The sequence below is a fragment of the Martes martes genome (genome assembly GCF_963455335.1).
Source record: "Martes martes genome assembly, chromosome: 5".
Classification (NCBI taxonomy): domain Eukaryota; kingdom Metazoa; phylum Chordata; class Mammalia; order Carnivora; family Mustelidae; genus Martes; species Martes martes.
Window position 1 is genome coordinate 17,699,587 of NC_137892.1, and position 14,995 is coordinate 17,714,581.

Here is a 14,995-nt window from a genome sequence, read left to right on the forward strand (position 1 = left end):
CTACACTCCCCATCTCTCCAGCACCTTCCTCAGGGCCCTCGTTACCTCCCTGTTCCTCAGGCTGTAAATGAGTGGATTGAGCATTGGAGTCAGGATGGTGTAGAAGATGGAGGTGGCTCGGTCTCCCATTGGTGTCCTACTGGAGGCCCGCTGCATGTAGCTAAACATGGCTCCTCCATAATATAGGCCCACCACAGCCAGGTGGGAGGAGCAAGTGGTCAGAGCCTTCTGCTTCCCCTCTGTGGAGGGCATTCTAATGACAGCTGTGAGGACCCGGGTATAGGAAGCCACAATGACCACAAGGGGCAACAGCAGCATGACCACGCAGCAAGCATAGATGAGATCCTCAAAGAGTGAGGTGTCAGCACAGGAGAGACGCAGCAGGGCAGGGACCTCACAGAAGAAGTGATCCACCTCCAGAGAGCCACAGTAGGGGAAACTGAAGACCACGCTCACGTCAATCACGCTGTCAGACACCCCAACCATCCAGGATGCCATGGTCAGCAGAGAGCAAGCCTTCCAGTTCATGAGGACAGGATACCTCAGTGGGTGGCAGACTGCCACATACCGGTCATAGGCCATGACTGCCAAGAGGAAGCATTCTGCTCCTGTTACCATGACCACTAGGAAGATCTGAGTGGCACAGGCACCCCAAGAGATGGACTTGCGGCCTGACAGAAGGTTGGCTGCCATCTTGGGTACCACTGTGCTCATCACAATCAGGTCCATGATGGAGAGCTGGCTGAGGAAAAAGTACATCGGGGTGTGCAGGTGTCTGTTGGCCTGGATGAGCAGGAGGAAGAGGATGTTGCCAAGGAGGGCCACAGCAGAGGCCAGAACGACAAGGGAAAAAAGGAATAAATCATATGTTGAGTAGCCGAACAGGCCCAAAAGGATGAAGTCGGAGAGGGAGGTGTGGTTCCAGAGCTCCATGCCCAAGACCCTAAGAACAAACAAAGGAACAAAGAAATGAAACTACTAACCTGGCATCTCCAAATACCCACCTCCTGTTTCTTCTAAAAGACAGAGCCCAACCCTCTGACATGGACCCACCCTTTCCTCGTGCAGTGAAAAATCCTTTTCTTTTTTCAGCAGCCTTCAGAAAGTTATCAGCATGATTTGATCCTTACTTCTCTAAAACCTCAGGGAGTCATAGAATGCAAGGGATAGAGAGACGAGACATAAGTCGTAGGTGAATAGCTGTAGAAGTAGGACAGAGATATAAGGGGGGGCAAGTATTGGGGGACAAGAAGGAGAAAGGAGGAGAGAAAGGGGGTGACAGGTGTAAGGACAAATGCAAATTTAAAAAAAGAGAAGTGACTCTCCTCCCTCTTTCCCCAGAGCATTTGCTTTAGAAAACTTAGCATTGTAAGCTCCTTGTTGCTTCTAGGTGTTTAATCTTTTTAAAAACCAAGTAAGGTTTTTGCCAGTGCTCTGACCCAGGAATGTCTTTCTCAAGGACCTAGGATCCATCTCTTTGATACATGATCATCAGGGAATGTAGCACCCCTATCTCAGTCTCTGTGGCAGAGGAGGACCCTAACTTCCATAGACACCTTGCTGTAAGAGGCAAAACTACCTCTTGTCATAAACTGCGTGAAGGCTTTTTCCCCCTTTGGATAAAGCCAATTAACTAACACAGATTGCTGCCCCCATTACCTGTTGAATGAACAGGGTGTGACAATGGTACCATCAAGTCCTCTTATGTGAAGACTAGTTCTTATTTATCTGAAAAGCATATACGTAATGGGTTGTCACTGTCTGAGTATGAAAGAATGAGACTCTTTCTGCTTTGCAGGCTCCCAGGAGATTACCTGTGATGCACCTCATCCTCTGGTTTAATACTTGTTCAAAAATAAAACTGTTGGGTGTCTGGGTGGCTCAGTTAGTTCAGCATCTGCCTTTGACTCAGGTCATGATCCCAGGGTCCAGGGACCAAGCCCTGCATCAGGATGCCAGTTCAGCCAGGAGTCTGTTTCTCCCTCTACCTCTGCCCCTCTCCTCTACTTGTGGTTTCACTATCACTTGCTCTCAAATAAATAAAAAAAAAAATCTTTTTAAAAAAATACATAAATACAAGCTGTTTCCTCTTTCTTCTTTCTTTGTGGAGAGGTTTTCTAGGTTGGGAGGAGATTTTGATTTTATTTATTTATTTATTTATATTCATTTATTCTTTTTTTAATTTAGATTTTAATAAAGTTTCCCCAATGCAGGTACTGCAGCAGAACTAAAAGTGGATGCTAAATGCATCATGAGAATCTCATGATGCCTCTCAGGAAGTATCTCAACCATCTACCACTCTGCTACTTGGACAGTAGAGAAGAGACTGGAGCGTAACTATCACCTGCCTGTACGTCAATTACCTTATATAGTTCCAAACCTAGGTGAGTACTAACCTGGTTAGATCTACTGAATGTTCTAAGATACACTCACTGAATCTACAAAGGAAGGAAGAACCAGTCCTCACTCCACAAGTGGTGGGACTCCAGGGGATGCTTTGGGGAAGTTGTGGCTTCTGAATTGTGTAATGTCACAGGTAGAATCCAAAAACTTTTTCTTAATAGAAGTGGAAAAGACAATCAAAGAGAAACAAAGACTATTGAAATAGTTCATGATTGGAGGATAATCATGAACAGAAGGAAGGGAGCAAAAATGACATTTCAGAGTTCCTACTGTCACAACTGGGGTTAGTGATGCTTGGGTCTCTAGAACATCTGGAAGTATTTTTAGATAAAAAAAAAAGTACAGATGCACCTCAATGATCATAGCAGCAATGTTCACAATAGCCAAACTGTGGAAGTAGCCAAGATATCCTTGAATGTATGAATGGATAAAGAAGATGCAGTCCAGGGACACCTGGGTGGCTCAGTCAGTTAATTGTCTGCCTTTATCTCAGGTCATGATCCCAGGGTCCTGGGATTGAGTCCCACATTGGGCTCCCTGCTCAGTGGGGAGTCTGCCTCTCCCTCTGCCTGCCATTCCCCCTGCTTGTTCTTTCTCTCTGACAGATAAATAAATCTGAGGATGGGGAGGAGGAGGAGGAGGAGGAGGAGGAGGAGGAGGAGGAGGAGGAGGAGGAGGAGGAGGAGGAGGAAGAAGAAGAAGAAGAAGAAGAAGAAGAAGAAGAAGAAGAAGAAGAAGGGAGGAGGAGAAGAATGAGAAGAAAAGAAAGAAAGAAGAAGAAGAAGAGGGGGACGGGGAGGGAGAAGGGGAGGGAGAGGAGGAGGAGATGTGGTCCATATATACAATGAAATATTACTCAGCCATCAGGAAGGATGAATACCTAACATTTGCATCAACATGGATGGAACTGAAGGGGATTATGCTGAGTGAAATTAGTCAAGCAGAGAAACACAATCATCACATGATTTCAATCACATGTGGAATATAAGGAGTAGCATGGAGGACAATAGGGGAAGGAAGGGAAAGCAAGGGCTTTCATCAGAGAGGGAGAAAAACCATGAGAGACTCTGGACTCTGGGAAACAAATTGAGGGTTACAGAGGGGAGGAGAGTGTCAGGGGGATATGGTAACTGGGTGATGAGAATTGAGGAGGGCATGTGTTGTGGTGAGCACTGGGTGTTATATACAGCTAATGAGTCATTTAACACTACATCAAAAACTAATGATGTCCTTACTATATGTTGGCTAACAAAACATAATTTTAAAAAAGTATAGATGCCTTGGTACCATCCCTGGAGTTCTGGGTCACTAGGTCTGGAAAGGATCCCTTCATATGTGGCTTTTAAAAAAAGATTTTATGTATTTATTTGAAGGGGGGAGTAAGAGTGAGAGAGAGAGACAGTCAGAGAGAGAGAGAAAGAGAGAGCAGGAACAGGAGGAGGGAGTAGAATCCTCACTGTTTTGGGAGCCCAATGTGGTGCTCAATCACAGGAACTGGAGATCATGACCTGAGCCAAAAGCAGATGCTTAAGGGACTGAGCCACCCAGGTGCTCTTCATATAGGATTTTTTACCCATCCCCCAAGGTGATACTTATGGGGAAAATGTTCACGTGCACTGCAATTGGACAATCTGTGTGCATACCTCATCTCATCTTGGCAGTGGTGAGAAGCTGTCTAGAGTCAGATCATGTCACTAGATAGGAAAGTCCTGGGACATAGCAAATTAGGGAGACATACCAGCAAAGAGAGCTAGAACACAGTTCAGGGAGGTAGAATCCAAGATCAGCACAGGTGGGAATGGAACACAGCCACAACGTGAGAGTGGCATAGGCACATGGTGGCAAAGGCCCACAAGCCTGCCTGCCAATTTAGTCCAGAGACTAGAGAATGGATAAATGAGAATGGATAAATTTTGCCCAAGAAAAGTAGGATTACCATCTGTCTGGTCTCTGATTCCAAGAACCTTTGTCACTTGACAGCAAGGAGGTATCTCTAAGCTGAAGCCTGAAGTTGGACGAATTTCTCCCACTTCCTCGTCATTTTTAGTCTCTCATCTGTCACATCTTCCCTCACCCCCTTCAGTACTTCCCAACCCCATTCAGCTCACCAAACTTCACCTTCTGCTCCATCCTGTGAATCTCAGCAGAGATGGGCCAGACCCAACGCGCATACAAAGATCTAATCCTCAGGGCAATGTGTGAGCAAATGGTGGCCTGGGAAAGGCCCTTACACACACACACACACACACACACACACCCTTCTTTCTCCCAACTCCAAGGCCCCAAGTAAGAATTTATGGAACTAACCACCAAAGATGTTCTCCTGGTTCTCATAAAACTGTTGATGAGCTCAGGTCCCAGGCTTATATCTCGATGGCAGAGCAGATGTCTCTGGGTACCCTACCCAGCTCATAATGAGCTGAGGGAATAGAGCTCCACACCAATGAAGAAGCAAAATTTAATGAATTGAATTCAGGACAAAGTTCATTCCCCATAGCCCTGATTCGGAAAAACACCCCAGGTTGCTCCTAGAGAAGGAAGAGGGCACCCATGGGATATCACCTGACATATTCACCCACACTTCTCTCAGAGTCTTTACCCTTACTGCACATGGGGCTGGGAGAGAACATGATCACCACTGAAGGTCAGAGTGGATATCTAAACTATAATCTGGGAGTTTCAGCATGCATGGCAGGAAATGGAGCCTGGTCAGTTATTCTGTGAAACTTGTACTCAATTGACATCTTGTACTTTTTTGTACTCAATTATTATTTATTTTCCATTCAACAAATAATTACTGAGCACTGTGAAAATAAATGAAGACCACCCAGATAAGTGAAGAAAATGCTATTTCTTCAAAGTTGCTATAGCAAGGCAGTCAGACACTCTCAATCGTATTTTGGCAAAGTCTCAATGACAGAGAGAGGAGTGGGAAAGCTTTAGAGTAGGAAAAAGAGAAGCTTCAGATTGCTTCTGATTGGAAGCTATTGGCGTGGGGACACTGGAGATAGGCTAACTGAAATCAGGGGCATGGGTTAGGGGTATGTATTTCGGATTTCTGTGGTTTGTCCTAAATTGGAAGTGGGAACAAAATTTTGGAAAGCTGTCTGTTAATAACCAAAATTGTTTATTTGGAGACTATAGGGCCATCTGTGTGGCTCAGGTGTTAAGCTTCTGCCTTTGGCTCAGGTCATGATCCCAGGATTTGAGGATTGAGCCCCACACTGGGTTCCCTGCTCTATGGAAAGCCTGTTTGTGTTCTTTCCCTCCCTGTGTCTCTCTCTGTCAAATACATAAAATCTTTAATTAAAAAAAAAGAAAGTATTGTTAGCTTCCTAGATTGTTACTAAAGTTAGGGATCTGACTTCTTCCAAGTTGAACTTGTGGCAGCTGACTTCCTGAACTGTTCATCATAGATAAGGGGGTTGTTTCCTGAGCAGAAGGCTGCTTGTGGGTCAGAGTTGTCTTTTACACCATTATCCATTCATGGTCTGTCTGTTATTTAGTCTCTCAGCACCTATAAACGTGACTGACTGACTTCTCATCCTTGGAAGTAGAAACTTGGAGTCTATATTATTGAGGGGTATCCAGCAGGTGGTTATTTTGCCTTGGAAAAGCTTGAGAAGCATTGGTAGGATGATTAGATGAGCCAGCCTAGTATCTCAATGAAGACCGCGTTAGAGGGTGCCCTTGGTTGTCTTTCATTTCTCATCTATGTCTTCTGAAAGAGGAATCAGAGGGAAGAGCTCACACTCATCTTTGAGATAAATCTCCCTAATACACTGTGCTGTCCATTTTAAGACTTTCCTTAGGAAATCAGTAAATGGCTTCTCAACTATGTCGCTCTGCTCTAAGGTCTCAAGTTGGCACAGGATTGTGTTGCTCATCTTCTGGTCATTCCTATTTCCAGTTGTTGAGGATCCAGCTCAAGAGAGAGCAGCTCATTCAACTTCAAGTTCATCTGACAGGCCAACGCATAGGTGAAATCCAAACCAAAGAGGATGGGAGGAATGCCAGGCTCACCTGCAGTGGGGACTAGACATCTGTGGCCTTTCTGTGTACTTTGAGGAAGTTGACAGCATCCTATCAAGGACATGATTGGCCTATGGGAGGCAAGATATAAAATGCCAGGATTCACCAATTTTCTCTTTCTTTCTCAACCTTGTTATCACTTGTATATCCCAGGAAGGTACTCAGAATCGTGCAAGATAATGCATCTGTCTGTGCTTTTCTCTCTCCCTTGGCTGCAACACAGGCCTCCCTCTTTTCAAAATTAATTTAAGTTTTTCTTCATTTTTAGTTTTTCTCATCTTTCTACTTTTCTTGCCCAATTCTTTTAATATCTACTAAGTTATTAAGATCATTTAAAGAGAAGAGAGTCCTACACATACCAACCATCACCAGTTGCCTTAAGTTGGCATAGCTGGGGCTAGACATCTAGGCAAGTATTATATTTGAGAAGTGACCACAGAAAGGATGTAGAGAAAAGTGGGGAATTACACATGAATAGAAAAGGCTGATACAGAGTTACTATTATGGATAAGTGGGACTCTGTCCTGTGAGAACTTCAAGGATCATGCAGTACATGTTTACAAGTTGTTCACAGAACCCAACTCAGGGGGTCAAGGAAGCTGGGTCATTTCATTGATCTTTGTGTCTATTTTGTGCTAGTAGCATACTGTTTTGATTACTACAGTTTAATTTATTTATTTTTAGTTTTTATTTTATTATGTTCAGTAGCTGGGTGATGGGTATTAAACAGAGCAAATGTTGTAATGAGCACTGGGTGTTATACACAACTAAAGAATTGCTGAACACTAATCAAAAACTAATAATGTACTATATGTCGGTTTACCAAAGTTTTATAACATAATTTGAATTCCAGAATTGTGATGCCTCCAGCTTTACTTTTCTTTTTCAAGACTACTTCGAGTATTTGGGGTCTTCTATGGTTCCATACAAATTTTAGGATTGTTTGTTTAGCTCTGTGAAAAATGCTGTTGGTATTTTGATAGAGATTGCATTAAATGTACAGATAGTTTTGGGTAGTATAGACATTTTAACAATATTTGTTCTTCCAATCCATGAGCATGGAATGTTTTTCTTTTTCTTTCTGGCAGCTTCAGTTTCTCTTTAACGTTTTTTAAATTAAATTCCATTTAGTGACCACTTACTGTATTATTAGTTTCAGGGGTAAAATTTAGTGATTTATCAGTTGCATATAACACCCAGTACTCATTACTTCAAGTGCCCTTCTTAATGCCCATCACCCAATTACCCCTTCCCCCACCGACCTCCCTCCAGCCACCCTGTTTTTTTCCTATAGTGAAGAGTCTCTTATGGTTTGCCTCCCTCTCCCTTTTTATCTTAATTTCTTTTTCTTTTTCTTCCCCTATGTTCATCTGGTTTGTTTCTTAAATTCTACATCAGAGTGAAATCATATGGTATTTGTCTTTCTCTGTCTGACTTATTTCACTTAGCATAATACCTTCTAATTCCATCCACATCATTGCAAATGGCAAGATGTCATTCTTTTCGATGGATGACTATTATTCCTTTGTATATAAATACCACCTCTTCTTTGTCCATTCATCTGGCGATGGACATTTGGTCTCTTTCCATAGTTTTGCTCTTGTGTACATTGCTGCTATAAACATTGGAGAACAGGTGCCCCTTCAAATCACTATACTTGTATCCTTTGTATAAATACCTAGAAGTGTAATTGTTAGGTCATAGGGTAGCTCTATTTTTAACTTTTTAAGGAACATTCATACTGTTTTCCAGAGTGGCCATACCAGCTTGCATTCCCACCAACAGTGGAAGAGCCTTCCTCTTTCTCCGCATCCTTGCCAACATCTGTTGTTTGCTCAGTTGATAATTTTAATCATTCTGACCATTGTAAGGTGGTGTGTCATTGTGCTGTTTTTAATTAATTTAATTTTATTTTTTCAGTGTTCCAAGATTCATTGTTTATGCACCACACCCAGTGCTCTATGCTGAGTGAAATAAATCAAGCAGAGAAAGTCATTGTGGTTTTGATTTGCATTTCCCCAATACTGAGTGATGTTGAGCATTTTTTCATTTGTCTGTTGGCCATTTGGGTGTCTTCTTTGGAGAAATGTCTGTTCATATCTTCTGCCCATTTATGGACTGGATTCTTTGTTTCTTGTGTGCTGACTTTGATACATTCTTTACAGTTTTTTGGATACTAGCCCTTTATCTGATACATCATTTGCAAATATCTTCTCCCATTCCATAGGTTGCCTTTTAGTTCTGTTGACTATTTCCTTTGCTGTGCAAAAGCTTTTTATCCTGATGAAGTTCCAATAGCTCATTTTTGTTTTGTTTATCTTACCTTTGGAGACATGTTGAGCAAGAAGTTGGGCAGCTTCAATTTCTTTCATCAGTGTTTCATAGTTTTCAGAGTACAGGTCTTTCTCCTCTTGGTTAGTTTTATTCATAGGTATCTTACTGTTTTTGGTAAAATTGTAAATGGATTTCATTTCTTAATTTCTCTTCCTGCTGCTTTATTACTGGTGTATAGAAATGGACAGATTTCTGTATGTTGATTTAGTATACTGTGACTTTACTGAATTCATGTTTCAGTTCTAGAAGTTTTTTGGTGGATTCTTCTGGGTTTTTGCATAGAGTATCATCTGACAATAGTGAAAGTTTTGTTTCTTCCTTGCCTATTTGGATGCCTTTTATTTCTTGTTGTTGTCTGGTTGCTGTGGCTAGGACTTCCAGGTCTATTTGAATAATTGTGATGATTGTGAACATCCCTGTCTTGCTTTTGACTGTAAAGTGATGGGTCTTAGTTTTTTTCCATTGAGGAAGGATATTGACTGTGGGTTTTTCATATATTGCCTTTATTATGTTGTGGTATGTTTCCTCTAAACCTATTTTGTTGAGGGTTTTTTATCATGAAGAGATGTGGTACTTTGTCAAATCTTTTCTGCATTTATTGGCATGATTGCATAGTTCTTATCCTTTTTTAAAAAATTAACATGGTATATCACATTTATTGATTTGCGAATATTGAACCACACTTGCAACTCAGAAATAAATCCAACCTGATAGTGGTAAATGATTTTTTTAATGTATGTTGGATTTGGTGTGCTAGCATTTTATTGAGGAATTTTTCATCCAGGTTCATCAGGTATATTGGCCTGTAGTTCTCTTGTGTAGCAATATTTTTTATCTGTGTTTGGTATCAGGGTAATTCTAGCTTCATAGAAGGAATTTGAAGTTTTACTTTTTTTCCTATTTTTTGGAATAGTTTGAGAAGAATAGTTGTTAACTCTTCTTTATTTTTTAAATTAACTCTTCTTTAAATGTTTGGTAGAATTCACCTGTGGAGCTATCTGGTACTGAACTTTTGTTAGTTGGGTATTTTTTCATTATTGATTCAATTTCTTTGCTAGCTATCATTCTGTTCAAGTTTTCTATTTCTTCCTGTTTCCATTTTGGTAATTTACATGTGTCTAGGAATTTTTCCATTTCTTTCAGGTTGTCCAATTTGTTGGCATATAATATTTCATGATATTCTCTCATAATTGTTTGTATTTCTGTGATTTTGGTTGTTATTTTTCCTCTCTCATTTGTGATTTTGTTGAGATCTTTTGTCTTTCTTTTAGATAAGTCTGGCTTGAAGTTTATCAATTTTATTAATTCTTTCAAAAAACCAGCTCCTGGTTTCGTTGATCTGTACTGTTGTTTTTTTAGTTTCTATATCATTTATTTCTGTACTAATTTTTAAAAACTATTTATTTATTTATTTATTTGATAGAGAGAGACCAAGAGAGCAAGTGAGCAGGAGCAGGGGTGGGCATAAAGGCAGAGGGAGAAGCAGACTCCCCACTCAACAGGAAGCCTAATGTGGGGCTCTCGATCCCAGAACCCTGGGGTCATGACTTGAGCTAAAGGCAGTCATCTGCAAAGGCTCTCTTTGCCTGCTGTGGGCAGTATTTGGGCCCTGGCCTGAATGTGGTGAGTTTTAATCTTGTGTGCTCTACTCTGCTTTTGAAATGAGACCTGTCACCACTTCCACCAGAAGTGAGGCCTTGCCAAACTCTCAGGTTGGGAGACACGGTGTGGGCAGTGGTTTGTGCTGGTGTTCTAAGTGAGGTGCCTGTCGTGCTGGGACTGAAGCATGCATGAATGAGAAGTGCAGTCCCGCTGGAGCACAGAGTGTTGGGGCTTGGTATAAGCAAGTTATGCAGCCAGTGTTGTCAGTGCGCTGCTTCCCACAGGTGGTTCTGTGCTTTACTAAGGGGCAAGGGAGGGAAATGGTGCTGAGAAGCTCCTTTTTTTCCTGGAAAGGCAGCTCTGTGAATGTTGCTTCTCAGGGATGCATTTGGAGAAGGGTGAGTAATCTCCTCCTTGTATGCCCCAGGCATTCTTCAGATCACTATTTGCCCCTGGGCTGTTTGCCTGCCTTATCTCCAGGAGCAGTGCAATACCCCCAAGGCTTTACCCCAGCCAAGTCCAGTGACCAGCAAAACTCCAGGTTTTAACTCACAAAATTCAGGAACTCTCATTTCTTAAGTCAATGGCCTTGGGGAAATGTTCTCTTTGTGGTTTCCCTGCTTGCCTCTCTCTCTCTCTCTCTCTCTGTCTCTTCCCCTTCTTTGCAATCCCAATTCTTTCCTCTCCAGAGCACCTGCAATCTGTTTCTCCCCTAAACCATTTCTTCGGACTTCCTGTCTTCTTCAATTTGGTCTCTTCTCTCTTTAGTTTTGGATTTTGTTCTGTCAGTCTCCAGGTCAATTTCTGGGCTATTTAGGATGACTTGAAAGTTATCTAGCTGTGTTCAAGGGACGTGGCAAGCCTCAGGTCCTCCTACTTTGCTGCCATCTCCCAAATCATCATTTTTGTCTCTTTCCTGATTATGCCAAAACTTGCTATTTTGGCTGAGGCACATGGGTGGCTCAGTTGGATAAGAATCTTACTTCATCTCAGGTCATGATTTCATGTGGGGCTCATTGCTTTGAGCCCCACACCAGACTCTGTGCTCAGCGGGGAGTCTGCTTGAGATTCTCCCCCCTCCCTCTGACTCTCCCTCTGCCCTGCCTGTGCCCCTCTTTCTGTGCCCAACCCCCTAATCATGCTCTCAAATAAATAAATAAATAAATATTTCATTTAAAAAGTTGTTTTAGGGGAATTTTTTTGACAAGTCCTTTAATCACAAAAAAATTAGTTGTTGAATTTTTTTAAATTAGCATCTACCCCTATGTTTATAACAGCATTGTTTACAATAGCCAAGATATGGAGGCATTTGCATTTGCCACCCCTGCATTAAACTTGTCTTACAAGTCTTCAGGAAACTGTCTGACTTCTCTCTGATACCACCAAGCAACAAAGTTATCTGTGTCCACATTTTATTTTGACCACATGTATCTAGAAAACTTGACTTTAACCTACCAACATTCTTTCATCTCCACTTATCACAGGTTAGGTTTCTTGGAAGCAGAATGAGACAAATTTTGCTTGTGGAAGGTTTATCAGAGAGCACTGGAAGGATTGAACTCATGGTGGGGAAAGGAGATAAGGAAGCAAAATTGGGTACAGGGATGAGAAGCCCGTGATGCCTCAGATTATTACAGGGCATTCTGGAGCTGGGATGGACCTTCAGGGTCAAACTGAGGGAACGGAACCAAACCTTTATATACTTTATTGACTAGTCATGGGATTCAGGCTGCCACCCGAAGAGAAGCACAACCTTGAGCAAGCTGTTTTCCTCAGTTGACAATTCCCGTGGAGGAAAACAGCTGAAACCTGTCACCTGCTAATTTTGTGGGATATAGGCTATGTGTCTCCTATTCTTTGTAATGCCATTGGTGCAGCCCTCTTTCCACACTATCCATACTCAGCATGGATATACTTGATTAAATTAATGTGCAAATATCATGAACTCTGGCCAAAGAATGACTTTTCTTTTCAGTACAGAACATCTGTTTCTCTTCTAGTCAAACTACAGAAGCTAATCCAAGTTCCCAGAACCAGAGTCCACATCTTCAGTTGCCAATGTCAACCTAGCCCTGCCCCCGCACAGGGACACCTCCCCAGGAGTTTCTTGAGAGCCCCAGCCACTTCCTTGTTCCTCAAGCTATAGATGAGTGGATTAAGCATAGGGGTGATCATTGTATAGAAGGCCGAGACCACCTTGTCCTGCTTGGAGGAGTGGTAGGCCTGAGGCCGCATGTAGGTGATCATGGCAGCCCCATAGAAGAGAGAAACCACTGCCATGTGAGAAGAGCAGGTAGCAAAGGCTTTCTGACGACCTTCAGCAGAACGCATGTGGAGCACAGCTACCAGGATCCGCAAGTAGGAAGCAGAGATGACGGCGAAGGGCAGGAGCAGCATTAGGACGCAACAGACATAGATCATGGTCTCATAGAGGGAGGTGTCAGCACAGGCCAACTTCAATATGGCAGGGACCTCACAAAAGAAGTGGTCAATCTCCTGAGAACCACAGTAGGGGAAGCGAAGGGTGAAAATGGCTTGGATCAGTCCATCCACCAGGCCAAAGAGCCAGGACCCTGCCACCATGAGCCAGCAAACACGGCGGCTCATGATCACTGAGTACCTCAATGGGTTGCTGATGGCCACATAGCGGTCATAGGCCATGAAGGCCAGCAGGAAGCATTCATCTCCCAGGAGGGTGAGGAAGAAGAGGATCTGGAGTCCACAGCCTGTGAAGGAGATGGAGCCAAGGCCCAGGAGGAAGTCAGTGGCCATCCGTGGCACAATGGTGGAAATGAGCATGAGGTCCATGAGTGACAGCCAGCTGAGGAAGAAGTACATGGGGCTGTGCAGACGGGAGTCGATGGTGATGAGGAGGATCATGAGCCCATTGCCAGAGAGAGCCACCAGGAACATAACCATGATGACAGAAAAGAGGAAGAGGTGCAATGGGGAGTGGGTGAAAAGACCCAGGAGGATGAAGTGGGAGATGAGAGTCTGGTTTCCCACCCAGACCATTGTTCCTACAGAGGGATGAGCCAGACAATGTGTTGGGATCTGGAAGCAGGTGGTATATGTTTAGTGACATAATACTAAAGACATTAAAACTTTGCCCAATGTATTGTCCTCTTTAAATGCTACTTGGTTTAGAACAAATTCTCTTAGTTTCTCTTTTTTTTTAAGTTTCAGAGGTAAAGTATAGTGATTCATCAGTCACATATATCACCCAGTGCTCATTATATCAAGCACCCTCCTTAATGCCCATCACCCAGTTACCCCACACCCCCACCCACCTCCCTTCCTGCAACCCTCAGTTTGTTTCCTATAGTTAAGAGTCTCTTATGGTTTTTCTCCTTCTCTTATTTCAACTTATTTTATTTTCCTTCCTTTCCTCTATGTTCATCTGTTTTGTGTCTTAAATTCTACATAGAGTGAAATCTTATGGGGCGCCTGGGTGGCTCAGTGGGTTAATGCCTCTGCCTTCGGCTCAGGTCATGATCTCAGGGTCCTGGGATCGAGCCCCGCATCAGGCTCTCTGCTCAGCAGGGAGCCTGCTTCCTCCTCTCTCTCTCTGCCTGCCTCTCTGCCTACTTGTGATCTCTCTCTCTGTCAAATAAATAAATAAAATCTTTAAAAAAAAAAAAAGAAATCTTATTATATTTGCTTTTCTCTGACTACTTCACTTAAGATAATACCCTCTAGTTCCATCCACATCATTGCAAATATAAGATTTCATTCTTTCTGAAGGCTGAGTAATATTCCTATATATATTTACAACACCTCTTCTTTATCCATTCATCTGTTGATGGACATCTGGGCTCTTTCCATAGTTTGGCTATTGTGGACATTGCTGCTATAAACATTGGGGTGCATGTGCCCCTTAGAATCACTATGTTTATAACTTTTGGATAAATATCTAACAGCGTAATTGCTGGGTCATAGGGTAGCTCTATTTTTAACTTTTTGAGGAAACTCGATACTGTTTTGAGTGGCTGCACCAGTTTGCATTCCCACCAATGGTGTAAGAGGGTTCCCCTTTCTCCAAATCCTCTTTAAGAAAAAGAATCTCTAACAAAGATGAAGAATGTTCACTGTGAAAAATAGTATGGAGTTTCCACAAAAAGTTAAAAAGGTAAGATGAACTTACCTTCTTTTGTTTTGTTTCCTATAGTTAATTGTCTCTCATGGTTTTTCTCTCTGACTTCCCATTAAGTTTTCCCTCCCTTCCCCTATGATGCTCTGTGCTGTTTCTTAAATTCCACATATGCATGAAACCACATGATAATTATCTTTCTCTGATTGCCCTATTAGTGAAGTTGCTTTTTTTGTGTCAATATAGAATTTTCTTTAATTATACTGTTCAGTGAAAGCAGCACAGAACAGAGCAATGCATTTATTATAATTGTACATATAACGTGTTATGTTACATACTGTATAGATGTATGTCATAATTATTTTACATATTATTATATAAATTATATGTTATAGGTTGTAACCATATAACTATACAATGTTATATATTATATCATGTAATATTATATAATAATACATTTTACATTTGTGTATTTAAAAAAGAAATGTGTGTGTATATTTATATCTATAGATAAAAATCTCTGAAATAAAGTAA

At 42.0% G+C, this 14,995-nt stretch overlaps 2 protein-coding genes across 2 annotated transcripts; both read right to left on the minus strand.

The window, feature by feature from the left end:
- On the minus strand, positions 1-933 carry LOC308342856 (olfactory receptor 2M5-like; the record flags this gene model as incomplete). Its single annotated transcript, XM_080803512.1, has 1 exon — positions 1-933. One exon carries the CDS (start codon positions 931-933, stop codon positions 1-3), a length of 933 nt encoding a protein of 310 aa, XP_080659638.1.
- Positions 934-12,432: 11,499 nt separating this feature from the next.
- On the minus strand, positions 12,433-13,973 carry LOC308342850 (olfactory receptor 2V1-like; the record flags this gene model as incomplete). The annotated part of the gene is made up of 1 exon (XM_080803506.1): positions 12,433-13,973. The coding sequence occupies exon 1, from the start codon at positions 13,384-13,386 to the stop codon at positions 12,433-12,435; it is 954 nt and encodes a 317-aa protein (XP_080659632.1). The 5' UTR covers positions 13,387-13,973.
- Between the last annotated feature and the right edge of the window lie 1,022 nt (positions 13,974-14,995).